General features: G+C 37.4%; 1 protein-coding gene across 9 annotated transcripts; it reads right to left on the reverse strand.

Moving 5' to 3' along the window:
• Window positions 1-3,121: 3,121 nt before the first annotated feature.
• LOC131546498 (uncharacterized) lies at window positions 3,122-21,223 on the reverse strand. 9 transcript variants are annotated; one of them, XM_058786092.1, is made up of 11 exons: window positions 14,337-14,448; window positions 14,158-14,196; window positions 13,925-14,020; window positions 13,742-13,810; window positions 13,408-13,605; window positions 8,254-8,451; window positions 7,461-7,601; window positions 7,117-7,286; window positions 6,908-6,996; window positions 5,648-5,748; window positions 3,122-3,385 (listed from the first exon to the last, which is right to left on the reverse strand). In XM_058786092.1, exons 5-11 carry the CDS (start codon window positions 13,415-13,417, stop codon window positions 3,261-3,263), a joined length of 834 nt encoding a protein of 277 aa, XP_058642075.1. In that variant the 5' UTR covers window positions 13,418-13,605; window positions 13,742-13,810; window positions 13,925-14,020; window positions 14,158-14,196; window positions 14,337-14,448; the 3' UTR covers window positions 3,122-3,260. The 9 variants fall into 9 exon arrangements, 3 of the variants coding, with proteins under 3 accessions (XP_058642075.1, XP_058642076.1, XP_058642077.1); XM_058786093.1 differs by having other exon boundaries at window positions 13,918-14,020; XM_058786094.1 differs by having other exon boundaries at window positions 3,134-3,385; window positions 6,908-6,972.
• Between the last annotated feature and the right edge of the window lie 5,241 nt (window positions 21,224-26,464).

The following is a 26,464-nucleotide window of genomic DNA, read 5'->3' on the forward strand; positions in this document are numbered from 1 at the left end:
TGAAGTCCAGTGTGAAGTTTCCACAGTCAGTGATGATTTGGGCTGCCATGTCATCTGCTGGTGTTGGTCCACTGTGTTTTCTGAAGTCCACAGTCAACACAGCCATCTACCAGGAACTTTTAGAGCACTTCATGCTTCCTTCTGTTGACAAGCTTTATGGAGATGCTGATTTCATTTTCCAGCAGGACTTGGCACCTGCCCACACTGCCAAAGGTACCAATAGCTCGTTCAATGATCATAGTGTTACTGTGCTTGATTGGCCAGCAAACTCGCCTGACCTGAACCCCATAGGGAATCTAATATGCTTTTAATATGCTTTGATGCAGCACTCTGTAAACAGCCACACCTTACCCGGAAATATATGTAAATACCCGGAATTTATACTGTAGGGATGGTCATTAATTGAAACTCAAATGTAAATATTATAATTTTCTGAGATACTGAATTTGGGATTTTCCTTAGTTGTCAGTTATAATCATCAAAATTAAAAGAAATAAACATTTGAAATATATTAGTCCGTGTGTAATGAATGAATATAATATACAAGTTTCACTTTTTGAATGGAATTAGTGAAATAAATCAACTTTTTGATTATATTCTAATTATATGACCAGCACCTGTAGTCTATTTTTATTTAGATATATAGATATTTAGATACATTGTTATATACATACACACACACACATACTGCCGTTCAAAATACTCAGTTTTTTTTTTTTTTTTTAATGTAATTTATTTCAGTGATGCAAATCAGAATTTTTATCAGCCTGATTTATTATCAGTGCTGTTCTTTTTTTAGCTTTCTATTCATAAAAGGACTCTGAACAAAATGTCGCATGCAGGTTCCAAAAAATATTAAGCAGCAAAACTGTTCCCTGTTGAAAAAAAAACATTCAAAAAAAAAATTCAGAAATCATTCAAATAGATTGATTTATTAACAGTGTTGTTGAAAAACAAAAACAAAAAAAAAAAACAGCATATGCTGGTATGGTATGTTTTGAAGCATGGGATGCTTGAGCTGATTTAAGCTGGTCATGTGCGGGTCCGACCAGCTCAAGACCAGCACATGACCAGCAAAGGACCAGCATAAACCAGCATCCGAGCTTCAAAACATACCTAACTAGCATATGCTGTTTTTTTTTTTCAACAACACTGTTAATAAATCAATCTATTTGAATGATTTCTGAAGGATCATATGACTCTGAAAACTGGAGTAACAGCTGATAAAAATTCTGATTTGCATCACGGAGTTAAATTAAATTATATTTTAAAGTTTAATTATGTATTATAAATGTATATTTATAGAGTGAAAACTCCTCACATGACCGCTACAGAACATCTGAACATAACGAAAACAAATGCACATTGACGGATCTTCTTCCGTCTGTTCTGCAAAATGTAAACAAATGTAACCTTTATTTCTGCAAGCGTAAATATTGTGAAAATATCAATATTAATTGTGTCTAGGCAAGGCATTCCTCCTGGAACTAACGCGGGTTTGGCGGGTGTTTATTTCATACTCTCTGACAGCTTATTTAATGAATAAATTATATATTGTATTTAATGTGTAAGGTACATGTACAACAAACTGGAAATGTCATGGTATCGTGTACTGTAATCGAATCTATACCTGTGGAACCGACAGCACACGCGGTGTTCGTCTAATAAAGATCTTCATAGCTAGCAACAGCCTTTGCAGATTTGCTTTCAACTGACGTAGATCCAAAGCCACGTCTTCAACGCTCTTGATGTTACAACTCTGAATGAGAACCGCTTCCGACGACTCAGCGCGTGCGGTAGGGAACTGAACGAATCATTCAAACTGATTCGCGAACCAATTCACTGGTCTGCCAACTGGTTTGATCAAGCCTTCGAACAGAATTGACTCAAAAGAATGAATCATTCGCGAACGGGCATCGCCCATTGTCCAGAAAAAAAAGTAGACTTTTGGAATAAATTGAAGGATTTTTAGCTTGTATTGCATTAAGATAAAGTAACGAGAGGAGAGTCGCCCACAGTAACAAGTAAAAGTAAAAGTACCGTTTTTTCACTAAAAATGTACTTGAGTAAGAACAAAAGTTGGATACCCATTTTTAAATATACTCAAAGTATTAGTTACCCAAAAAATTTACTCAAGTAAATGTAACTCGTTACTACCCACCTCTGGCGCTCGCTAAACTATAGTCAAAGACAGATCAATTTCAGCACTAGGTACGGTGGACAGTGACTCAGAGCTCCCGCATTCTACCTTTCCAGGGAACTCTTGGCAAACGTCAGCGCTGTCAGGGGAAACTAGAAAGCTGTCTGAGAGTTCAACCACATCACTATATTTACGTGACTCCGCTTGGGTGATCGCACATGCAGGAAATACAGAAGTTAGGTTTGAAACTGACTCTACAACATTTTGGGGTTCAAAAAACGGATGCTCAACTACTTCAGGAAATGGCAGTACCTTTTCTCACCTGCCAGATCATTACCAAGAATCAAATCTACTCCTTTAATAGGCAGTTGTGAATGAACAGCGATTTTAACAAGTCCAGAAACGAGATCGGATCGAATATTAACGTCATGTAAAGGAACTCTGACTATTCCTAATTCAATCCCTTGAACCAGCACATCAGAACCACAATACGAATCCCTAGTAAACGGTAAGACACTGCCAAGCACAAAAGATTGGGCCGACCCAGTATCTCGGAGAATGCGAATGGGAATTTTCCCACTGAGCAAAGACACGTCCAAATGACGTCAATTTGACGTCTTTGCCGTACGTTCAGAAGACATCCACTGAGTAGCCAGAATGAAAGTTTTTGCGACGTCTTTTTTAGAGTTCAGCATTAACGTCCAAATGACATAAATAGTGAACGTTCAGAAGACGTCCACTGAGGAGCCAGAATGAAAGTTTTTGCGACGGCTGTTTTATACGTTAATTCTAGTTATAGTGAAGGCAGTGTGCAGAAGTACTGCTTTAAATTGTAAATAATAAATTAATACCTATCCCCTTAGTTGTACCTGTCCAAGACATATGGGTGTGCAAAGACATTTTAGTAGCCTTATTTGCAATTGGAAATACGTGATTTATTAAAAAGGACAGAAATAAAAAAATTGTTTGAAATGAGAAAAGATTACTTTTTAACCATCTTTAATGAGTTTTTCAGCAAAATATTAACAGAAAATTTGATAAAACAAAATTCTAATAGTTAAACAACAACAACAAAAATACCCTAAACTGGAAATAAACACAAATATCTTGCAAAAAGCCCTTAGTTATTTCCCACCCCTGTATGCCCTCCACCTCCCTTCCTCCCCGGTGCATGCTTGAGATGTTCAGCTGCATGAAATTTTATTGTAGCCTCTGTGGTGTCTCTGTCCCATTTCATGACTGCAGCTGCAAGAGTTGAACAAAAACTAAAATTACAAATATGTAAAGAAAACCAGTGTACGTTACATTGCAACTGTACATTACATTGCAGTATGCATGTTCTTTTAGTATTTATATGTGAAAACATTAATATTTGTTTATACTTTTTATAATTCCTCCTGTCAAGAAATCAAATAAAAAGGAAGCACTACGCAGAATGCAAATACTGCAAAAAAACAGCAATAACCGAGGAGGCTGGCACAACATCCAATTTCTCTCAACAATGTGGAAAACAAAGGCATGTACAGCCAACTTATTAACAGGTTTGCAGTGGGCAAAACCATTAATATATGCATTTTTTGCAGACAAATGTTTTGTTACTTCTCAGAGAAATTAAAAATGTAAATGTACAAAGTACATAAATGAATAATTTGTTTTCCCTGAAGATCCTCCGGTAAATGTATAACAGGGTTTGAAATTAACATTAACGACCATCAAGCCGGAAAAAATCCAATGTGGTAGGTAAAGATGTCCAATCACTATGGAGGATGAACACTAAAAATAAAATTGTAAATTAAAAGGAAAAGAGTATTTATTGTCAATTATTGTCACAAACAAAAATGTAAATAAATTAATCACTTCAAATAGACAAATAGGTACATTTAATATATATATATATATATATATATATATATATATATATATATAAATGTTTATTTTGACCTATAACAATGCATTATCACTTAATTCACCATGTACTGTACAACAAAATAACCCTAACCTCTACAAACACGTTTGTTTGACATGTTTGTGAACTGATGATGTAGCTCGCTTACGTGCTATTTGCTTTTGATTTCGCTCTCTCACTGTTTCCCTTTCCAGTCCATTGGCCAGTGACCTGCTGGACTGCTTTGGTTTTGTTTTTTACCTTTTTGAATCTGCTTACTGCAATTGCTTTTGGGTCCTTGGTTTTTATTTGAACAACATACCCATTAATGATTCAGAAATAATCCCAGTAATAAAATAAGGGAGAAGCTTGTTTAACTATATAGCTGTTGATTTGTGTTTGTACCCTCTCTTTTGTCTATCCGAGTGCTTTTAATTTATTAAAATAGAACAGAAAGCAAGTAAGAAAAGTGTCAAACTGAAGACCCATAAGGTATAAAAACAAAGAAATTAGTTCATTGTGTTTTTAAAACTTCAAACATGTCGCACAGGGATAGGCAACATTGGCCCTGGAGGGCCGCTGTCCTGCAGAGTTTAGCTCCAACCCTAATCAAACACACCTGAACAAGCTAATCAAGGTCTTCAGGATTACTAAAGCACAGGACACACTGCACGATTTTTGGCTGTCCTGAACGAAAGATTTGTAATGACCTTATAAAATTGCTTAAATTGCAGTCTGTAGAAGGCTTTAAGGCCGGGACACACCAAGCCGACATCGGCAGCGTCTGGACAACAGCGGCTATCAATAGTATATATTCGTCATTTAAAAGGAGAAACCAAAACAAGAATATACGAGATACATGCAGATATACGAAACGTAAGCAAAGCAGCGCTTGCTTACCATTTTGAATATCAGTTATGTTGATAACTTTCTTCATTTTAAGCGGCTCATGTTGTTATGAAAATATTTGCATATTGGAATGCAGCATTCACGTAACATTAGAACAGTCCTCTGTCTGTGCCGCCTTCATTTACTTGCCCATTTTCATCACTTTTGCTTTAATTCTCGGGCACTGACTCATTCGCTAAACTGAGCATCCAATCAGAGTCCTCTTTCTCACCGATGGTCCCAACACAGATTCAACATGTCGAATGGGGCAAACTACCGCTGACGTGAGGCCGACGAGAGCTTTGTCCAAGCATTGCAGTTATTTCACATTTACTAAAATTTTATCAAATGGCTTTACAAATCATTTTTGTGTCTGTCCTGTGCACGGTATATAATTTCTCCAGTGCAGCTTAGAGGAAACACTGCTCATCTCTGCTCAATTAGTAGACTCTGACTCAATGAAGGTGGAGTAGAACACAAAACTAATAACAATAAAATCAAGTGGCCATGGCTGATTAACATCATAATGCATTATATAGCTTTCTGCTTGATCAGCTGATTCCAATATTCTCATTCAACAAGCAAGAAAACAAACTTTCATTAAAAATTCTATCAATTGACTAAACCGTTTTCCCTTCTACAGTGTGATTTTGCTACATTTAGAAAAAAACTGAGGTAGTGAATATGACTGAGTTGGTGTTAAACTTAAATGACATGGAGAAAATGCTGAGTACCATTAATTGCTTCATAAGTTTTAGTCGTCTCCAGAGGCAGTTTCTGCTGCTTCCCCTTCCCCTTCATGTTGAATTTTGCCATCAACCGGTTGGTAAAGAGCCTGAAGAAACAAATGCACCATTTAAAAATGACACGTGTGTGGTAATCTACAGCTGTAGCATGGGTGAGTGTGCTAAGAGTGGACTAAAGAGATGTGGTTTGGTTCTGTAGTTTTCTGAAATTGATTAAACAAACCTCTTGCATTTCAGGTAATTAAAGTCTGTGTGAACTGGAATTTGCTGCTGAATTCATTTCAGTATAGTGACATATTTCCAACTGAAACAGAATATTAAATAGCAGGGAGGGTTTTATTGTAGTGCTCCTCCTCTCCATCTCACTCATAGCAAACTAACAGTTGGAGGGATGTGGTTAAGGATATTCTGCCCAATCAGACTGACATCATCATAGAAGAAATGACATTCTAGAGCAGCAAATGTTCAGATTTTGATTAAAGATTGCTAAAACAAACAATTTTTAATTTCAGTAGATTAACTTGCACGTGGGATGGGCGATATGGCAAAAATATAATTTCACAATTTTTCAGGAAAACCACAATTAAGATTTTATCATGATTCTTTGTCATGTTGGTTTTACTATTTTGCAAGTTATCCGAGCAGTACAGCCAAACTAATTTCCGTATTTTAAAAACAAAGCCTTACAAGGTAACAAAATGTAAAATAAAAAACAATGGCAGAAATTTAGGCCAAAGTGGGCGAAGATAAAAAACTTTATAAATAATATAAACTTCACTGTGTAACACCTGTTTCTTATTAAAGCAACTGTATTAAAGTTCTTCAGTCAAGATGTTTTGTTGTTAACATTAAAGGGATAGTTCACCCAAAAATGATAATCCTCTCATCATCTTCCCTCTCTCAAGTTGTTTTAAACCTAAATGAGTTTATCTCTTCTGTTGAACATGAAAGCTATTTTGAAGAATGTGGGTAACCAAACGGTTGCTGGTCCTTAGTGACTTCCTTAGTATTTTTTTCCTGCTGTCAAAGTCAATGCGGACCAGCAACTGTTTGGTTACCCACATTCTTCAAAAAAACAAACAAACAAAAAAAATATATATAATTTTTGTTCAGCACAAGAAATAAATTGATACAGATTTGGGACAACATGAGAGTATAGTATAAGCATAGATATGTCAACTGGCAAACTGTGACAAGAAATGTCACATGTTTGGGAAGTTCTATATGTAGGGATACTGTTGAAAATACCTGTCAAGAATTTTGTGGACACAATCCCTTACATCTTTCCCTCCAATTCTTGCAAGTTGCAACACCTTTAAAGAGAGGGGGTAATATTCCTGTCATGTTAGAAAACATTAGACTATAACACGCTTCACTGATATACGACAGAAGAATATTGATAAATAAAACAGAGCATAAAATTACATCACTTCCAGAGTGTGTCTTGCAAATCATACCAGGGAATCAAAGGCTTGCTTGTCCTTGAGGCGTTCCTCCTCTCTCTCAAAGTCCTCCATCGTCTCCAGCTGCTCTATATGGGCAGATGAAAGGGGAGGCTCGCTTCTTCCCAGCCTTCTGACCTCCATGTGGATATCCACCAATTTAGACAAGACTTTTCTCTGAAACTCTGAAATAAAATAAAATAGAATTAAATTCTTAATGTCAGTTTATACTGCTGGCAAAGAGCCAATAGGAAAATTATGCTATTGTTATCCTTAAACAGATGTATAAGTTAAATCTGCTAATGCTATATGTCCTGTTCAATTCATTATTTGTGCTTTTGATGCCAGTTCCGACTTACTTGCCATATCCATTGGAAATCTTAAGTCTGTTTCCCTACGAGGCCCTGTATGACTGGATTCATGTGCAGAGGACCTGTTACTCTGCTCTGAGAAAGACCTTCCAGAGTATCTTGAGATTGGTGTTTGATCAATTTCATAATCTGAAAGACAAAATGTGTCAAATATTACTTTGTTGTTCGTAATAGTGGATATATCTCTTGTAGCAAGTTTTGCGCCCATATGATTCATTAAGTTTGGATGACTCAAGCAACCCCAGTGCGCAATTCCTGCCTCTGCTGTATTCAGCAGTCAGTCAAGCTCAATCGGTGCAAAAACATGTTATAATCAGTGAAGCTATGTACACTGTATGATGAATAAATCTCTTACCCCTTATTTACACTGCACACGTATGTGGCACGTTATGGCTCTGACAAGGCCATGAGCTGATCGCAGCCACTATAGTCAATACTTGTGTTTATACCAGCCGCACCACAGGACGGATCTGAGCGTGTCCCAGGCTCGCCGCGCTGCTTCACTTAAGATAGGCGCCTAGTGTATTTTTGACGGATAATAGTAATAATAATAATTGTTTTGCTATCGTCAAAGGCATCAGCAACAGGCGATATCTCTGACACGATACTATCATCTATCGGAACAACTCTATGCTCAACCATGAGGCTCAGAATGTTAAACACCAAACCAGTTGTTCAAAATATCTCATAACACGGCCGCTACTTTAGAATATTTACGTTCTTGGTTCTGTGAACTGCATAAGGGTTTAAATGAATACTCTCCTTTGAACAAATTGCTTGCCTTGTCGCATCTGGTTGCTGTCCCTGGACTGGTCACTGTGCCTGGACTGCTTCCTGTGTCGGTACCGTTTGCTGTGATGGGACCCGCCGCTGTACTGGGAACCGTCACTGTGCTGGGACACATCACTGTGGCTGGACTGATGAATGGACCCAGCACCCTTCAACTGGCTGGCTCGGTTTACATTTAAATGCCCAGGGTCTGAAAAACAAAACACTGAGTTAATTTATAGTAAAATGCAGGTTCATGGAAAAACAGAAGTCATACAGAAAAAAATTCTTCGAGAACTTCGAGATTTAACTGAATTCACACACAACGTAGTTGAAGCATCGTTACCATTTTTTCAGAACGGATATAATCCGATACAGAGAATTCTGAGTATTGGCCGGTACTGATACTGATTCAATATCAGCATAGTTTTTTTAAATCAATGTAGAATTTCTATACTTCTGTGTGTTGATATGATCATCACTCTTTTGTGTGTTATACACAATCTGCTAAATATATAGTGGTGGCCAAAATGATTAGAACACTACTGTTTTCAACAGCTAAAAATGGTTTTAAGTCAGTTATTTCTATCTTCTGCTGTAGTGTGTCAGTAGGAAACATCAGTTTACATTTCCAAACATTCATTTTGCCATTAATAGTAATAATCTAGTGAGATTTTTGCCTGACAGCAGCCAGTGCTCTCTACACAGAGATCTGATCTGATCATCATCAGTCTGTCTGGAGTGACATGAAGAAACAGAACAAACTGAGACTCAGTCTAGAAAAACTGTGGCAACGTCTCCAAGATGCTTCAAGAAAGCTACCTGCAAAGCTTCCTGAGAAACTCTGCTCAAGTGCACCGAGGGCAAAAGCTGCTTTAAACACAAAAAATGCTCACAACAAATGTTGATTTCATTTAGTTAATAGAAGTTAATTGATCAAGAAAATCTATTTATGACATTATTTCTGACAGCATCCTAATTTTACAGCATTTTTACACAAGTGCCTAAAACTTTTAGCAGTACTGTAGCTTTGCAGGTAGCTTTCTTGAAGCATCCTGGAGACGTTGCCACAGTTCTTCTGAATTTATTCTCAGTTTGTTCTGTTTCTTCATGTCATTCCAGACAGACTGATGATGATCAGATCAGATCTCTGTGTGGAGCACAAAAATCTCACTGGATTATTACAATTAATGGCAAAATGAATGTTTGGAAATGTAAACTGATATTTCCAAAAAACAGAAATAACTGACTTCAAACCATTTTGTAGCAGCTGGAAATACTAGTGTTCCAATCATTTTGGACAACTTCATTTTAATGAAAAATAACAAATGAAAATATATAATCATAATCCTTATAATCACTTGGCCACTGAGTGTAGTTTGTGCTCCTCCTCAATGCAACTAGGGCTGTCGCGGTTAAGGAATTTCCCTTGCGGTAATTTTGAGTGGCTCAATAGTAGGGCTGGGCGATATGGCCAAAAAAATTATCATGATAATTTTTTTCATATCAGTCGATATCGATAATTATCACGATAAATGTCAAATCTTTATTTCTTTGAAGTTTAAAGCCAGAATTTTGCTCCAAAGTGAATGTTGTAGAAACCAGACCATTAATTTTCCTTAACAAAATAAATATCTAACTAGAAAAATGTATTTCTTAGGTGCTGCATGTTCTAATGAGTGATATTGTTTCAAATCAAGAAACAGGTTTGGTTTGCCTGATAATATTAATAATAATAATAATAATAATCACTTTTTTGTCTCTTAGAAATTCACATTTGATAGTAGCTTGAATTAGGATGCAGAGGTAAATTTTTGTTCATTATCAAAATCAGTAACATCTGTACAAATTGTAGCAACCTCAGTTTTATATGGTTAAATTTATTTTGACCAAGTTTTTTTGTTTTTTTATTAAGCATTGGTCTCCCATAGTAGCATACATTTAAATCATGATAAACACAGTTAAAACCACACATATAACCATGGTAAAAAATATATATAACTATGTGGTTTTTAGGTAGCCTGTATGAAAAACAGTAGTCTAAAACATTCAGTATAATGCACACATGCTATAGCTTAATCACAAATACATACTATAATTTTACACCATTACTCCTGTAATAAAATTCAATGTGGATATTCCACATTTCTGCCACAATACCATGGTGCAGTGAGTGTTACTACAGTAAATCCATGGTAAATGGCGGCGATGTGTAGACTTGAAAGCCTTCTGACTGTCTTGTTGCACACAGTGTTTCTCCTGTTTGGCTCTAAACTAGTTTAAATCAGAATAATTTGTGTTCATCGCTGAATGCAATCGCTTCGATCTCACAGCGCTGTTTACTGCTCGCGTGACCGTCTCATCCGCGAGTAAACGCATCTGCTCTAGTGAGCTCGCGCCGCGCGGCAGTTTAACTTTGATCCGAGCAGATAAACGGTCCGTGTGGCACGATTCAAATGAGTCGTTCGTGTTTCATGTTTCGTTCCGCTTTTGGCGCATAAACATTATATCGAACATTTATCGACCTCTTCATATCGTTTTATCGAGGAAAAATTATATCGCGATACTTATCGTTATCGAATTATCGCCCAGCCCTACTCAATAGCGCGGTATGCGGTATTACCGCATATATATATAATACATATAAAATCTGTGTGTGTATGTGTCACGATGTAAGGAGGTCATATTCAGAAACCAATAAAACCGAAACTAAATCGCGTTGAAACAGGAAGTGAAGTAAACAGAAGAGAGTGACAAAATAACGGTCCACATAAAACTTACCTGACAATAAGATCATTAGTATGTTGTTAGCCTATATATATAACAGTTAGTTCTGATCCTCGAATCTGACTGACGATACTTTTTCTGTTAATATCTCACCTGCGTGTTCTAGACGGCTGTCAGTGCAGTTTCATTGTTTCGCCACAAGGTGGCTGCAAGAGACTGTCTTTGAGTGAGTCTTCATTCAACTACACGTTCAAAAGCGCTGATTCATTCAGCGATTTGTAATGAAACACGCTGTTTAAATCATTTTAACTTTGAGCGCCACTTTTTAAGGCTCAGCTGACCAGCAGAGCGTCGATGCTAAGACAGATTTCGCTTTCCTTGTACATGACTTGGCCTGAAGGACAGACGCAGGTAATCGCACGCGATCAGTCGATCTCTCTCTCATTCATTGTCTGTTTATGCTTGTTAAGTGCTAATTTACTGAGCCTCTGTGCAAATCAGCATGATACACATTGTTATCATTACTAATATTCAGTACACATGCACGAAGTGTAAAACAAGAAGGGCGTAACCTTACGAAAAAGAAAACACTGAAATATCGCGGTTGCTGCGGTTGTTGCATTCCTCTGCGGTTATGCTCATCAATAGCGCGGTATTGCGATATTGCGGTTATCGCGACAGCCCTAAATGCAACCTATACATGTTGTCATATGTCTTTCACACATTCAGTCTGTTTATCTTCCTTAGTAAAATGCAATTTTATAGGAGTTGAATCATGCAGACAACAGGTTAAGTAAAAATATTAACATGCAATAGCACATAAATATAGCAAGATGCTCCTCTTTATAGTTATTTTTCTAGCTGACTGAAGAGCTTATGGACACCGAATAGTTATTCTGAGGTAAATGTATTATTACGCTGCAATGTTTACAAGCTTTACACGTTTTCCGCAGTTTGAAACACTGAATGAGCTTTTACATGACACATTTCAGTAAGTTGTACTGTAGTATCTCTTCTAAAATAGCCAACCTTTTGATGTTAATTCATGTTCATTATGTACTATACTGTAGTAGTAAAGAGAAAGATATAATGGGTTCACTTGCCGCTTTAACTGAGGCGTAAATGCGATCACCCATGCCTCATTAAAGAGCGCCAAAACCATATTTATTGTTTGAATTTCGTGATAAATTTGGCATAATTTTAAAGCTGATACTTTGTTTATTAAAAAGTAACAAAGCACAAAGCTTTTTGCGATTACTAGACAGCAAGTGCTCCTTAAATAATATGAAGTTCACGCATTAACACAGCATATAGACTAAGATCTTGATAAGAAAGAAACCATAATAGTAATGATTATAAAAGAGAATTGTTAACGATATTGCCAATATCCACACAGCTGACAGCCCAAAACCGTTGTAGTTTGTTCGCGAAAGTTGTGCACGAAATAGACACTGTTTTTCTGCACTTTTACTTGAACGTCTGTCATTTTGATCACTTTCATGCTGCACAACTGAGCTGCGTTTAGCTGTTTGAAACTATTTTTCCCACTAAAACTTTGATGTACAGTTTAATACGTGAACATAAAAGATGTAATCGCAAAACAATCAGGAAAAAAGGCATTACATGCACATTTTTAAATCATGACATGTAAATATATATAGTTGCCAGTGGCAACCTCAGCAAAAACTTCACTCGCAAATTAATATTTTTGGTCCCAATTGTGACTGTTAGTCACAGTCTGGAGCCCTGTGACTGTTACCTGGGGCTTCATTTATAAAATGTTGTGCAGAAACCATCTTAAAATTGATCTTCGATCATCTCTCAAATATCGTCGGGTGATTCATAAAATGAAAGTACGCACAGAAAATACATGTATGCGTATCTTTCAGATGTGAAATCTATGAATCACAAATGATCTTGAACTTACGCGCAAATAAATGGTTTCAGCTCTGTGCTTGTAAACGACTCCTAATTAATGTCATTAACACGTAAAAGATCACCAGTCATCATCCAAATTCTTTAATTTAGAACAGCGAGCTGCAAGAACAGCTTATATTTCCAAAAACCTGCAGTACTCAAACAAGAAAAGGTGCGTACATCTGCTCAGACCCTGACCTGATGCTAAGCATTTTTCCACGTCAAAGAGTTTTAACAAATATGAGCATTGGCGTGGATTTAAGAGTACGCACATTCTAAGATCAAATCTGAGCGACGCATGCTTTATAAATGAGGCCCCTGATCTGGCAGAAAATGCCAATATCGAGCCGATACCAATACAGAGTATCGATCGGTGCAACCGTAGTTTGTGGTTGATAAAATGAGTTGGTATTTGAGGTGACTGGTTTGTTAACACGGCCGCTACTTTAGAACATTTACGTTCTTGGTTCTGTGAACTGCATAAGGGTTTAAATGAATACTCTCCTTTGAACAAATTGCTTGCCTTGTCGCATCTGGTTGCTGTCCCTGGACTGGTCACTGTGCCTGGACTGCTTCCTGTGTCAGTACCGTTTGCTGTGATGGGACCCGCCGCTGTACTGGGAACCGTCACTGTGCTGGGACACATCACTGTGGCTGGACTGATGACTGGACCCAGCACCCTTCAACTGGCTGGCTCGGTTTACATTTAAATGCCCAGGGTCTGAAAAACAAAACACTGAGTTAATTTATAAATATGCTTCAACTGTATTCACACACAATGTGGTTGATTAAATGTTTTGTGGTTGATAAAATGAGTTGGTATTTGAGGTGACTGGTTTAATATGATGATTACTAACTGCCTGTTGACCTGTCCCTGGACCCAACACCTGTCTGGTGAGACCTGGCTAAATTTGAGTGTCCAGAGTCTGAAAATTAGCAATGTACATTATTAACAATGATTTCGTAACCACCATCATGTTATAATTATGCAAGAAAAATATGAAAGAAATTAGTAGATTCGAGTGATGAATACTTAGCACCAGTGAACTTTTTGTTAAATCCAGCAGACTCCATCTGGATGGACTTTGTCACCTTTGATGGTGGAATGGGAAAGGAGGGCACCTTGATAATGGCATCTAGACAGATGCAGTATATAAATTAAATGGAAGCATCAGTTGTAAAAACAATGAGCTTTAACTTTGTAATCTTATAACTTTGCAATTCTATAAGAGCTACTTAGGTTTGCAATGTCAGCAGCTTAGGAAACTGTTACCTGTCATGTTCTCTTCTTCCTCCTCCAAATCGTAAGATTCTGTAATTGTACAAATTAATATCTTTTATAACATGCACTAATTATCAGTTTAAAAAGTGACCTGAAACTTCAGGGCCCCCATATTAATTTAGTTTATAGACTTTCTCAAGACAGATTCAATAATTATTATAGAAGCATACCAAGAACATAGTCATCAAAGTTGCGTTTGGTCTTTTTCCTCCGAACTGCTTCCTCATCTTCCTCCTCAACATGACTCGTCATGTCATAATCATCGCATTCACGAATGCTAACTGTAAGGTTAAAATCACAGACAATACAATTACAATAAAAATGACTTGTATTCGAGGTGACTGGTTTGTTAACACGGCCGCTACTTTAGAACATTTACGTTCTTGGTTCTGTGAACTGCATAAGGGTTTAAATGAATACTCTCCTTTGAACAAATTGCTTGCCTTGTCGCATCTGGTTGCTGTCCCTGGACTGGTCACTGTGCCTGGACTGCTTCCTGTGTCAGTACCGTTTGCTGTGATGGGACCCGCCGCTGTACTGGGAACCGTCACTGTGCTGGGACACATCACTGTGGCTGGACTGATGACTGGACCCAGCACCCTTCAACTGGCTGGCTCGGTTTACATTTAAATGCCCAGGGTCTGAAAAACAAAACACTGAGTTAATTTATAAATATGCTTCAACTGTATTCACACACAATGTGGTTGATTAAATGTTTTGTGGTTGATAAAATGAGTTGGTATTTGAGGTGACTGGTTTAATATGATGATTACTAACTGCCTGTTGACCTGTCCCTGGACCCAACACCTGTCTGGTGAGACCTGGCTAAATTTGAGTGTCCAGAGTCTGAAAATTAGCAAATGTACATTATTAACAATGATTTCGTAACCACCATCATGTTATAATTATGCAAGAAAAAATATGAAAGAAATTAGTAGATTCGAGTGATGAATACTTAGCACCAGTGAACTTTTTGTTAAATCCAGCAGACTCCATCTGGATGGACTTTGTCACCTTTGATGGTGGAATGGGAAAGGAGGGCACCTTGATAATGGCATCTAGACAGATGCAGTATATAAATTAAATGGAAGCATCAGTTGTAAAAACAATGAGCTTTAACTTTGTAATCTTATAACTTTGCAATTCTATAAGAGCTACTTAGGTTTGCAATGTCAGCAGCTTAGGAAACTGTTACCTGTCATGTTCTCTTCTTCCTCCTCCAAATCGTAAGATTCTGTAATTGTACAAATTAATATCTTTTATAACATGCACTAATTATCAGTTTAAAAAGTGACCTGAAACTTCAGGGCCCCCATATTAATTTAGTTTATAGACTTTCTCAAGACAGATTCAATAATTATTATAGAAGCATACCAAGAACATAGTCATCAAAGTTGCGTTTGGTCTTTTTCCTCCGAACTGCTTCCTCATCTTCCTCCTCAACATGACTCGTCATGTCATAATCATCGCATTCACGAATGCTAACTGTAAGGTTAAAATCACAGACAATACAATTACAATAAAAATTACTTTACTACTAGCACTTTAACTAAGGGTGCTCGACCGATACAGCTCCCCATTGGAGCACCCCTAAGTTTGACTTGATTTTTCTCATTTGGCTGCCTTACAATTTTTATTTTGACAAATAGCAAAGAATCTAATTAGATTATGAAAAAAAAAAAAAAACTTACCAGAGGTCATTTTACGCTTCACCAAGGTGAATGTCATCCAGTCATCCTGAGGGGAGTGCCTATTGAGGAAAGCTGCCTTTTCCCCTTTTTTAGGCCATCTAATGATTTTTTTTTTTCAGCATCAATCCAGTTGTCTGGCGCAGTTCCCTCCACTTCTTTACCATACTCCAACCACACAGCTCTGGCATACATGATCTGGGAAGTAAAACACATTCATAAAGTTAAGTTAGCTTGTTTTCACCCTACATTTTTTATGAAACTACTACAAATAAACAAACAAACAAACACAAATGACACCAGAAATAAATAATACACATTGGATTGTCAATACTCATCATCAGTATGCTCACTTATACTGTGTACTTACAGGTCTGAGAAATGCTGTTGATATTGAAATCACCAAAACAAACACCCAAAAGGATCACATCTCTATCTTGACAGCCCAGAACAAATGAACAAACAAGCGAATATGACACAAGACACAGAGCATATTCATCTCTCTAATCTCTGTCTTTACTGAGCTGAACTGTCTCCTCACCCCACACACTGCATCATCGTGAGTGTATACACTCCTTACTGCTGATTGGCTATGTTTTGTGCACGTCTGATCCAATATCAAACATTGTGTTTTCAGAAATCTGAGTCCACCTTTAAGTGCTCTAAACTCATTAATTATGAAAAAATAGTGTAGGACACATCTACATAGAGCAGGGGTGGCCAACGTCAGTCCTGGAGAGCCACAGTCTTGCAGACTAAGCTCCAACCCTAATCAAACACACTTGAACAAGCTAATCAAGGTCTAAGAGTTACAAAGCTACAGGCAGGTGAGTTTTTATTAAGGTTGGAGCAAAACCCTCCAGGACCTACTTTGGCCATCCCTTACATAGAGGTTAATTAAGATAAAACTTGCCAACCTTCAAATTCTGTGTTCTATACCATGGAGGAGAGGTATGAGAACAGAACCACCATTTTCATGAGGGAGGCAGGCCACCTTGCGGAACAGATCAGCTTCAAGCAGTTGTCGTCTTTTCATCCTGCCTTGCCCATTTCTTGTGTACACTATATTGAGAAGTTTGGAGTTGCATGGCTTCTCAAACAATGGTGATGTGTAACGCTGGTGCAGGACATCACATACCACAATCCCATCTCCTCTTCTTTCTCTGATGAAAGCAAATTTTTCATCTCGCAGGAGAAAACAACTGTCCTTTTCCTTTGTAGAAAGAAACATTCGAGGTCGTGCTTCAGGCTGTGTTTTGGCGTTTGCATATTCAATCTCTGACAATCGCCTGGTCACCTGTGCTAGGGGATTCTTCCCACTCCGTACATGTTTCTTGATTTGTTGGAGATGGTTTTCAAAAGGAAAACCAGAAATATCATTCAGCGAGCAATTGAAGTGACGCACGTCCTCATGAAGGTGAATCAGTCCATGTACATTGTAAACTGAAAAATACTTTCCGTACAGGTCAGCACAGCGCATGACAAAGTGCGACATGAGTTCATGGGCATACTGAAGGTATGAATTGCGAGTGCTCTCATCTGACTCCAACATAATTGACATAGCTACTGTCAAGGACAGGAAATGGTAGTATCTTTCGGGAGATAACACGTTCTTTAGCACAACTGGTCCTGTATACAACAAAAACTGCCGAAATTCTGTGGCCTTCCACCTGTCCAGGTCTTCTAAACCCCGGGGCTGCCGAGCAAATTCACTAGGCATCTTTCCTCGCAGTCTGTTTAGCTTTTGTGATATTTCTTGCCTTTGCCTTACAGATAAGCGGCAAAGTGTTGGGCCCCGAGTCAAGAATATTAGTATCCGTCGAACCACTCCCAAGTTGACCATATGCATATAGTCTAAGACAAAAGAGCTAACACAAGACAGTCCTGCAGCAATGAATGGGCTACTGCACTGAAAGCTTCATCTGTTCGCAAGGTGCATCCCTGTTCATTAAATACCACTCTTCTTGTGATGTAAGCACCTTTGGTGATGCACCTCTCACAACTGTGACAGGCATTATGATTTTTAATGCGCTTCAGATAAGCTCTTGCTGGTGCGTCGCAGATCAATGCTTTAACATGAACAGTGTAGGTCTTCTCTTCATGAATCAGCCCATTCTCTGTGAGATGTTTACACTCCATCAAAAAGTCATCAAGATATTCCTCAAGAGGATATGGTTTGTTGTCCCCACAAAAGAGAGCAACCATAAATGGCTCAAAGTTGTGAAACTTCGCCAATATTGGCCAGAACTGGACTTTGCTGCTTTTAAAGAGTGGGACACCATCAATATTGATGCTGAGGTTTACTGAATGATGATCATGTGTGAAAGACGTTGTCTGACTTAGTAAACGACAAATCCCCTTTTCCCACTACATTTCGGCTCAGATCCTACGGCTCGTGGTGTAGCAAGGAGTGTCCTTGCATCCTTCGGCAGCAGGTGTCCTTGCTTTCTTAATATTGCCAATAATTCATTTAAGGATCTTTGTGTGGTTTTGTTCTTTGTAGACCATTGTCTTAAGTTCCCTTCTAAATCAGGAAAATCCAATTCAGCATCATCATTTAGAACTTCTTTTTCTGAGTCAGAAGACACATGCTCCACATCAGTGTCAAAGTCTGACTCATATGTTGTCAAACTGTCAGTTGCCGAATTAATACTTTCAAAACTGCTTGTAGTGTCTGCCTGGTTGTTATGTAATCCACAGGCTGATCTATCGGTCACTGATCTCTGACTTTCATGGTCATCATCAGTGTCAGAATGCAGTAACAGATCCATTTCTGCCTTCCTTTTTCGCCATGCTTTTAGATAAGCCATCTGTAATATAGTTTGATCCTGAGTCAGATTCTGAACTGTGCTTCCTTCAAAAAAATTTTTTGGTATGCCAACAGTTCTCAAAGCTCTAACTGTATGTATGAATAAAATTTCATAGTCATGCACTAGGCAAGCTTTATGTGATGTAGACCAGTGGTTTTCAATCCTGTTCCTCGGGACCCACTGCTCTGCACATTTTGCATGTCTCCCTTATCTGACACTCATTTGAGTTCATGGAGCCCTTTCCTAATGAGCTGATGATCTGAATCAGCTGTGTAAATTAGGCAAAATGTGCAGAGCTGTGGGTCCCCAGGAACAAGTTTGAAAACCACTGATGTAGATGGACTATAAATTTAATTGATTTTACGTCATCACAAAAAATGTCATCAATCCTTTTTGGTTTAATGATGAAGAGAGGTACAGTATGTGCTCAAACCAAGCTAGTTCCTATTACATTCAATTTAGTTAAAGTTTATTTAGACAGTGCACACAATAATTTTTTTTTTTTTTTTGCAATTTAAGTTGCAATTAGAAGTCATCCGATTATATTTCCGGACACCCATTTGGTGACACTTAATTGTCACATTCATGATATGCGGTGTGTAACTTTCTCGGCAGGGGTATCACACACAACATATATATATATATATATATATATATATATATATATATAGGTAAAGGCTTTCTGCTTGAACAGAAACTTACCTTTTTAAGCCTTGTACTTCAACCTGAAAGAGATAAAGAAGAATATTCGTTACAAAACTATATAAAATTATCTTTATTGGATCAAATGAGAATATGTCGCTCTGAAATACAGATCCGATTCATTTCAAGATTACTTACACTGCTAACGTTAAGTGTTTTATATTTTAACCGGCGCCAAACCCAATAAGTTAAAAGCGCCTTAAAATCTACTGGTTAACATTACTTAACCAATAATATGCATAAAAAAATTAATTGGGTTAATTTTCGGTCTTCTGTCCGACTATATGACACAATGATTGATTATCCAGACATTATTCATTATCATTATCCAGACCTAAGCGTTTGTGTGATACAAACAAGGTATTATTAACCATGGAAATTTTAAACTGCAAAATGTGCGTCCACGGTCGCTAAGTCTCATGGAAGGTTAACCCCAATTGGTTATGATCATATTTAGAGTAAAAATATTGTTCAAAACATGCTGAAACCAAGACATCGGGTCGAGATAATTGTGTTAGTGATGGCCCTGGAATGCCCGCGCAAAATGCCGCCGTTTTTAAAAAGTATTTTCAGATATTGATCAGGCATCTGATGTCATCTAAACTTAACTGGAAAACATATCAAATTGATTGTTTTTACTTACCTGTTTGCTTTATTCGAATTGTGTTCAAATTGATGGCAGTGTCAGCGGTCTCGATCGTACTGCAGGAACTTTTTTCAGTTGACGTTACGTGTGACGTCACTGACGTGGCGATTCTGAATCAATTTCGATAAGAGATTAGAGTCCGACGAAATTAAATATTTGCCAATTCTGTGTATTTTAGTTTAGTTTTGTTTTTTTGTTTGTTTACATTTTGAAAGCTTAACATGTCCTCTGCAAATACAAATTGAGAACTTTGATCTCTTGTGATTGATGGAACATTAAAGTTAACGCCCATTTTATGGGCATTAATTTATATCATCTTGGCTTTATAAGACTTCAAACAACCATTCTTAAAAAAAGTGAAAATAGACTAAAATTGTTCATGACCTTATTTGTTGCTGGAATGATGGAACTGGCTATACATCTGACTGTATGAAAACAACTAAATTAAAATATTAGAAATTTTTGGGACAATTAAGACCAGGTACATTTTGGTCCAAATATTATTCACAACATTGGCCTACATCTTGCAGCATAACACATCTGCTTGGTGGTTCATGCCTTCTGGCCATCAGAACATCTCTGCTGTTTTTTTTGTTTTGTTTTGTTTAAATAATTCCAAGGATATGAAGTAGATTGATTATTATTTTAACGTTATTGCAGTGCATTTCTACGTTTGTTTGATGGCTCTTTTTATTCTGATTCGAGTGATGGACCGTTTTTACACACTTATCTAATTAAAAGGGGAAAAGTCTGTCCATCTTCATTTCTGAAAACGTATAACATTTGAGACCCCAGCTCGGTCACATTCATATTCGACTAATGTTAATTAAGTTACATAACTTGCAGTTCAGAAAGAAGTTAGAAGTAATGTTAGAACTACCACTTGAGGTTTAGGAAACACTGGGACATACTATTATGTACAGTAATAGTACGATTTTATTTTTATTAAAAATAAGCTACTTACGTGTGGTCGTCGAGTGGTTGACATTTAAACTTAAATTGAAGTTTTCAAGCCATTAAACAAATATCTCTTCCACCATGTATTTTTCCTCTTCCGCCGTCGGTGATGCAGGGAGTCTTGTGATTGGTTGTCCAGCCAGCCAATCAGAATTTAGCAGCCTCATCTCTGATTGGCTGGAATTATGGCATATTGTAATGCTGGTTTGTGTTGAGCACGCGAACCGTCTGCACTTGAGAGCGCACAGGGCTGGTATGAGAGGAGCAAGAAAGTGAAACTTTGCGCATGCGAAAGGGAACGTCTGCGCACATGCAAATACTTATTTTAAATGCAAAATAAATTTTTGTTCGCTCAAAATATTTTCTTATCTGCGAGACGCACATTTCTCCTCAAAACTTAGTTCACGCGTGTGCGAAATGCCTTTTTGCACGCTCAAAATGTGATCTTGTGCGCGCAGAAATGTGACCGAAATCTAATCCCATAGAACTAGAGGTTTCCCTGGTAACGGCTGTTGGGCTGTACACAAGCAGTGCTGAGTTTACAAACGCTGCTTAATCAGGCATATAACATGCAAGCTGAAATGAAAATGACATCGAACATTTTCTAAAGACAGTGTTCCTTCAGAAATACAGTAATATAAAAACACCTGCGCCTCGTTTTGATTTTTAAACGTGCAATATGTGCTCATGTTTATTCAACGAAGCCTTTTGGAAAATCGGTCAGTTTTGATATAGTGGCGGGTCGCCACAAATAAACAAATGTATGGGAAACACATCCCACAGCACAACAACCTGAGCCCAACTTCATTACTCATCACTTTAACTTTAACTGTGTTTGTAGCCGGCGCCACTAACAAGACCGATAAACAAACACAGACCGGAAGTTAACTTAGGTCCAGGCGTGTGCGCCTGATGAAACCGTCTATAAGTGGGATCCCGCTCATATTTCGCGCGCTTGAACGTCATTGCCCAGTTTTACTGGCGTGATTCAATAGAGTGGGGGAACCCGGAAGCGAGTGCATTTTAGCACTTCCGGTTCCAACGTCCCAGAGTCAATGGGTTTTTTGAATGGGATTTTGGTTAAATCCCTAAAATAAGGACCATGGTTCACACAGACTCAAGATACTTTCACGTTTTATTCTATGACATAAAACACACCAGTTACACCCCACTCGTGATTTTTTTAAGCTGTTATGTTTCTTAAAAAAGACGGTTGCTAACAAGTTGCTAAATGGGACTACAGGCGCTCATGGCCGTAGCCAGGCTTTGAAAATTAGTGAGGTCCGGATGGGGGGATGGTTGGGGGGAGATCGGATGCTATAATAACCTCTTATTATAGAATTGTGCTATAATAACCCCTATATATACAACTCATTATACACTATTAACACTTTAAAATAGACAGAAATTTTTGTGAAAGAAAGAAGTTTTCTCTGTTTTGGAGGGATTTTAATTTTTAAATCATACCCTATTTATTGCATCAAAATTTGTTAATACATTTCTATAGTTATGGGGTGGATAATTTTATCAGTTGTTTAGTATACATGCAACAATACTGTTGTAGTTTTTATTTATAACCATTGCGGTGTAGCTGATAACTTTGTCTAGTGCTCTTATAAATGTTTATAGCATGATTTGTGAAAATTTAACTACTATGAATGACTTGGCATATACTTCTTCATAGTGTTTGCATATTTCATTTTATTCTGTAACCTACTTTTTCTACAGATCTCTGCACTAGTGTTAAATGCTACTGTTTTTGACAGCGTTGATAACGTTTCTAACAGATAATATGAATTTTTTTTAAAAAATTTTTTTTTTGCGTTTCCCTTATCGAATGTCGTAGGGTAGGCTATGTCAGAAATGGGCTTTTTTGATTACTGGTGATTACGGCGATGCAGTGTTGCCAGATATTGCTATTAAGATGAGCAAAAGCCCATCAGTAAATAAAAATAAACTGAATATATTACAAATCTTTTGCAAATAAGATAAGATAAAGATATCGCTGACCCTAAACCGCAAGGTCCTACATTATTAACTTTCTAAAGTGTCAAATTAAGTGGGAAAGACAAGTCAAAAACATGCATATTAGCTGGATTTGGCAACACGGAGACTGCGCTCGCGTCCTCACTGCAACTCTCTCAAGCCTCGTTCACTCCGCCAGCGTCCCGCAGCGATCATTTTCATACCACGGACGCTAAACATTCTTGCAAACTGTCTAAACTGAATTATACATACAGACATATGAGGAGTTTAATAGCAAATTGGTCATTCAGAGAACAAATTTTATTTTTGAACATGAAAAATTTACCTCATAGCTGGCTACGGGCCTGCAGGCGCTGTCGGAGACATTCAACGTCATCACGCTGAACAGTTTATCAATATACAGCAGTAATTTTCTTATATCTTTAAAGTGCAGTTTCCAAACACTTCAAAACTTTTTACATAAATATAACAAGTCATTCTGAGGAAACATGCTTAGTTTCAAAAACGTATCATGCTCAGGGGCCACAAAACAATTAAAACTATCACTGAAATTGGTTTTAAAGGTGAAGTGTAATACCAAGGATGACCACCAGATGGAGGCATGACCTTATTTTTCATGAGTTGTCTGAGCTGGCAGTTCTGCCTGTCTTTCTATCAGAATGAAAAATGATGCATAGAATCAGCTGAAACGTTCTGTACTGTCAATATTCTTTACACACACACACACACACACACACACACACACACATATATTATATATATATATATATATATATATATATATATATTATTAGATACTTTTTAATAGTTATAGAATATAAAAGTATTGGTAACAGTTTACATTGTCTCTTTGGTTAACATAAAGGTGAAGAGTGTAATACCAAGGATGACCACCAGATGGAGGCATGACCTTATTTTTCATGAGGTGCCTGTCTCTGTATAAGAATGAAAAATAATGCATAGAATCAGCTGAAAGGTTCTGTAGTGCAAGTATTCTTTTACACACACACACACACACACACATATACATATATGTAAATATATACACATATGTATGTTTTTTTTTTATTTTATTTACTTATTTATTTATTTTTTTTAATAGTTATAGAATATAAAAAGAATTGGTAACAATTTGCATTAAGGTCTCTGGTTAACATAAGTTATTACATTAATTAACATGAACTAAAAAGGAACAATATATTTTAAAATAATTTGTGTGGCGTCACACGGTCGAACGGCTTGATTTGAGACAGGGTAAAACAAATAAGGAGATTAAAAAAAAAACACTGGATGGATTTTTATCATTTTATGATGGTTGTGTACAGGCACTGCTAACACTCATTTCAGTACAATCCACTTGTAAAAGTGCATGTACCATTATATGACCCCTTTAATACCATGACAAAGGAAGTTGTTGTAACTCATGCATACAATGTCTTATGTGCCCCAAACTTCACACCTTTTATAATAGTCCTGGCCTAAACACATCAAAAGGCCAATATTCAGTTAAAATTATAGCGCCACCTACTGGTGACAGGAAATGACTTTTTTCACACTAACTTAAACACACAATGTCTGATCTGCCCCAAACTTGACATATTTAATAAGAGTCCTGGCCTTAACACATCTGAAGGCCAATATTCAGTTATAATCATACTGCCACCTTCTGGCAACAGTAAATGACTTGTTTTACACTAACTTAAACATGCAATGTTCAATCTGCACCAAACTTCATATGTTTGATAAATGTGCTGGCCTGAAGACATCTACATGCCAATTTCCAGTTATATACATAGCGCCACCAGCTGGCAGCATGAAATTACTTGTTTCACACTAACTTAAACATGCAATGTCCGATCTGTCCCAAACTTCACACGTTTTATAAGAGTCCTGGTCTTAACACATCTTAAGGCCAATATTCAGTTATAAACATACCGCCACCTGCTGGCAATAGGAAATGACTTGTTTTTTTTTTTTTAGACTATCCGGGGGTTTTAGGGGGCCTTAACGTGCTCAAAAACTCTTGAAAATTTGCACACACGTTGGAATCTGCGGTCATTAGGCCGCAGAGGCTGAGACCCAGGCGTGGCACAGGGGCTCTACAGCGACCCCTAGAACACAGTCTGAAAACATGATGTCTAGCTCACACATACCTGCACGTATTAATATGAAACTCGGTACACATATAGATCTCATTGAGCTGAACAACTTTCGCGCTACATGTCATAGGCTCCGCCCAACAGGAAGTCGGCTATTTAGGGCTGTTTGAAAAGCGCATGCTCTGGAATTTGAAATACTCCTCAGAGGACTTCCATACGATTGCTACCAAACTCGGTGAACATGATCTCAAGACATTGGGGATGCTAAATTGCGGAGGGATTTTTGATATCTCGAACGGTTTGCCCGTGGCGAGGTGATGAATTATGGTGAAAAATGAGAGACGAAATGTCTAATAACATCCACATACATTGTCTGATTTTGATCAAACGTCAAGGGTTTGTTCGTTGTACGATGCCGATCGAATAGGTGTGACTATTATGAGATAAAGTTATAGCGCCACCAACTGGCAGCACGAAATGTGTCAATTTCAAAATGCTTTGAATTCAGCATCTTATTTTTACCCGATTTGCTTCAAACTTCATCAGAATAATGACAAAACACGGCCGATGTAAAACTGTGAAGGGAATATTGATATCTAAAATATTGTTGCCATGGTAATATGTCAAAGTTGAATATTTTTTTTTTGGTTATTATGAGGCAGATAACGTGCTTAAAATTCCATGAAACTCAATACACATATCCATATTAATGATAGTTATACACCGGAAAAAGCTCATAAATGGGCGTGGAAGAGGCACTCTATAGCGCCACCTTTTGTCAAAAGTTTGGGGGTTAGTTTTAGCTACAGACGCCAAACTCGGTACATAAATTGTTCTTATTAAGCCGGACAACTTTCTAATTTACAGTCATTAGCTACGACCTACAGGAAGTCGGCTATTTTTATTTGAATGTTTGTTTTTTTAAGAAAACAGGCTGTAAACAAATTCATACTCCTCCAAGCAGAAACAAGTAGTTCACACCAAACTTTGTCAACATGATGCCAATATACTGAAGATTTTAAATTGCGGACGGATTTAGGATATCTCGAACAGTGTGGTAATGGTGATTTATTAAAGTAACAGTAAAACAAATAGCAGTACTTTTCTTATATCTTTAAAGTGCAGTTTCTAAACACTTCAAAACTTTTTACATAAATATTACAAGTCATTCTGAGGAAACATGCTTAGTTTTTGAAAAATGTATCATGCTCAGGGGCCACAAAACAATTAAAACTATCACTGAAATTGGTTTAAAGGTGAAGAGTGTAATACCAAGGATGACCACCAGATGGAGGCATGACCTTATTTTTCATGAGCTGCCTGTCTTTGTATAAGAATGAAAAAGAATGCATAGAATCAGCTGAAATGCTCTGTATTCTCAGTATCTTTACACACACACACACACACACA

Source organism: Onychostoma macrolepis, chromosome 09, assembly GCF_012432095.1.
Source record: "Onychostoma macrolepis isolate SWU-2019 chromosome 09, ASM1243209v1, whole genome shotgun sequence".
NCBI lineage: Eukaryota > Metazoa > Chordata > Actinopteri > Cypriniformes > Cyprinidae > Onychostoma > Onychostoma macrolepis.

What these genes read in the sequence shown, in the direction of transcription:
- LOC131546498 (XM_058786092.1), bottom strand. An exon ending in CAGCAACCAGATGCGACAAG is followed by an intron (nt 7,602 to 8,253) that starts GCAAGCAATTTG and finishes TTTGTCTTTCAG; the next exon opens with ATTATGAAATTGATCAAACA. An exon ending in GTCCACAAAATTCTTGACAG is followed by an intron (nt 5,749 to 6,907) that starts GTATTTTCAACA and finishes TTGTTTCTTCAG; the next exon opens with GCTCTTTACCAACCGGTTGA.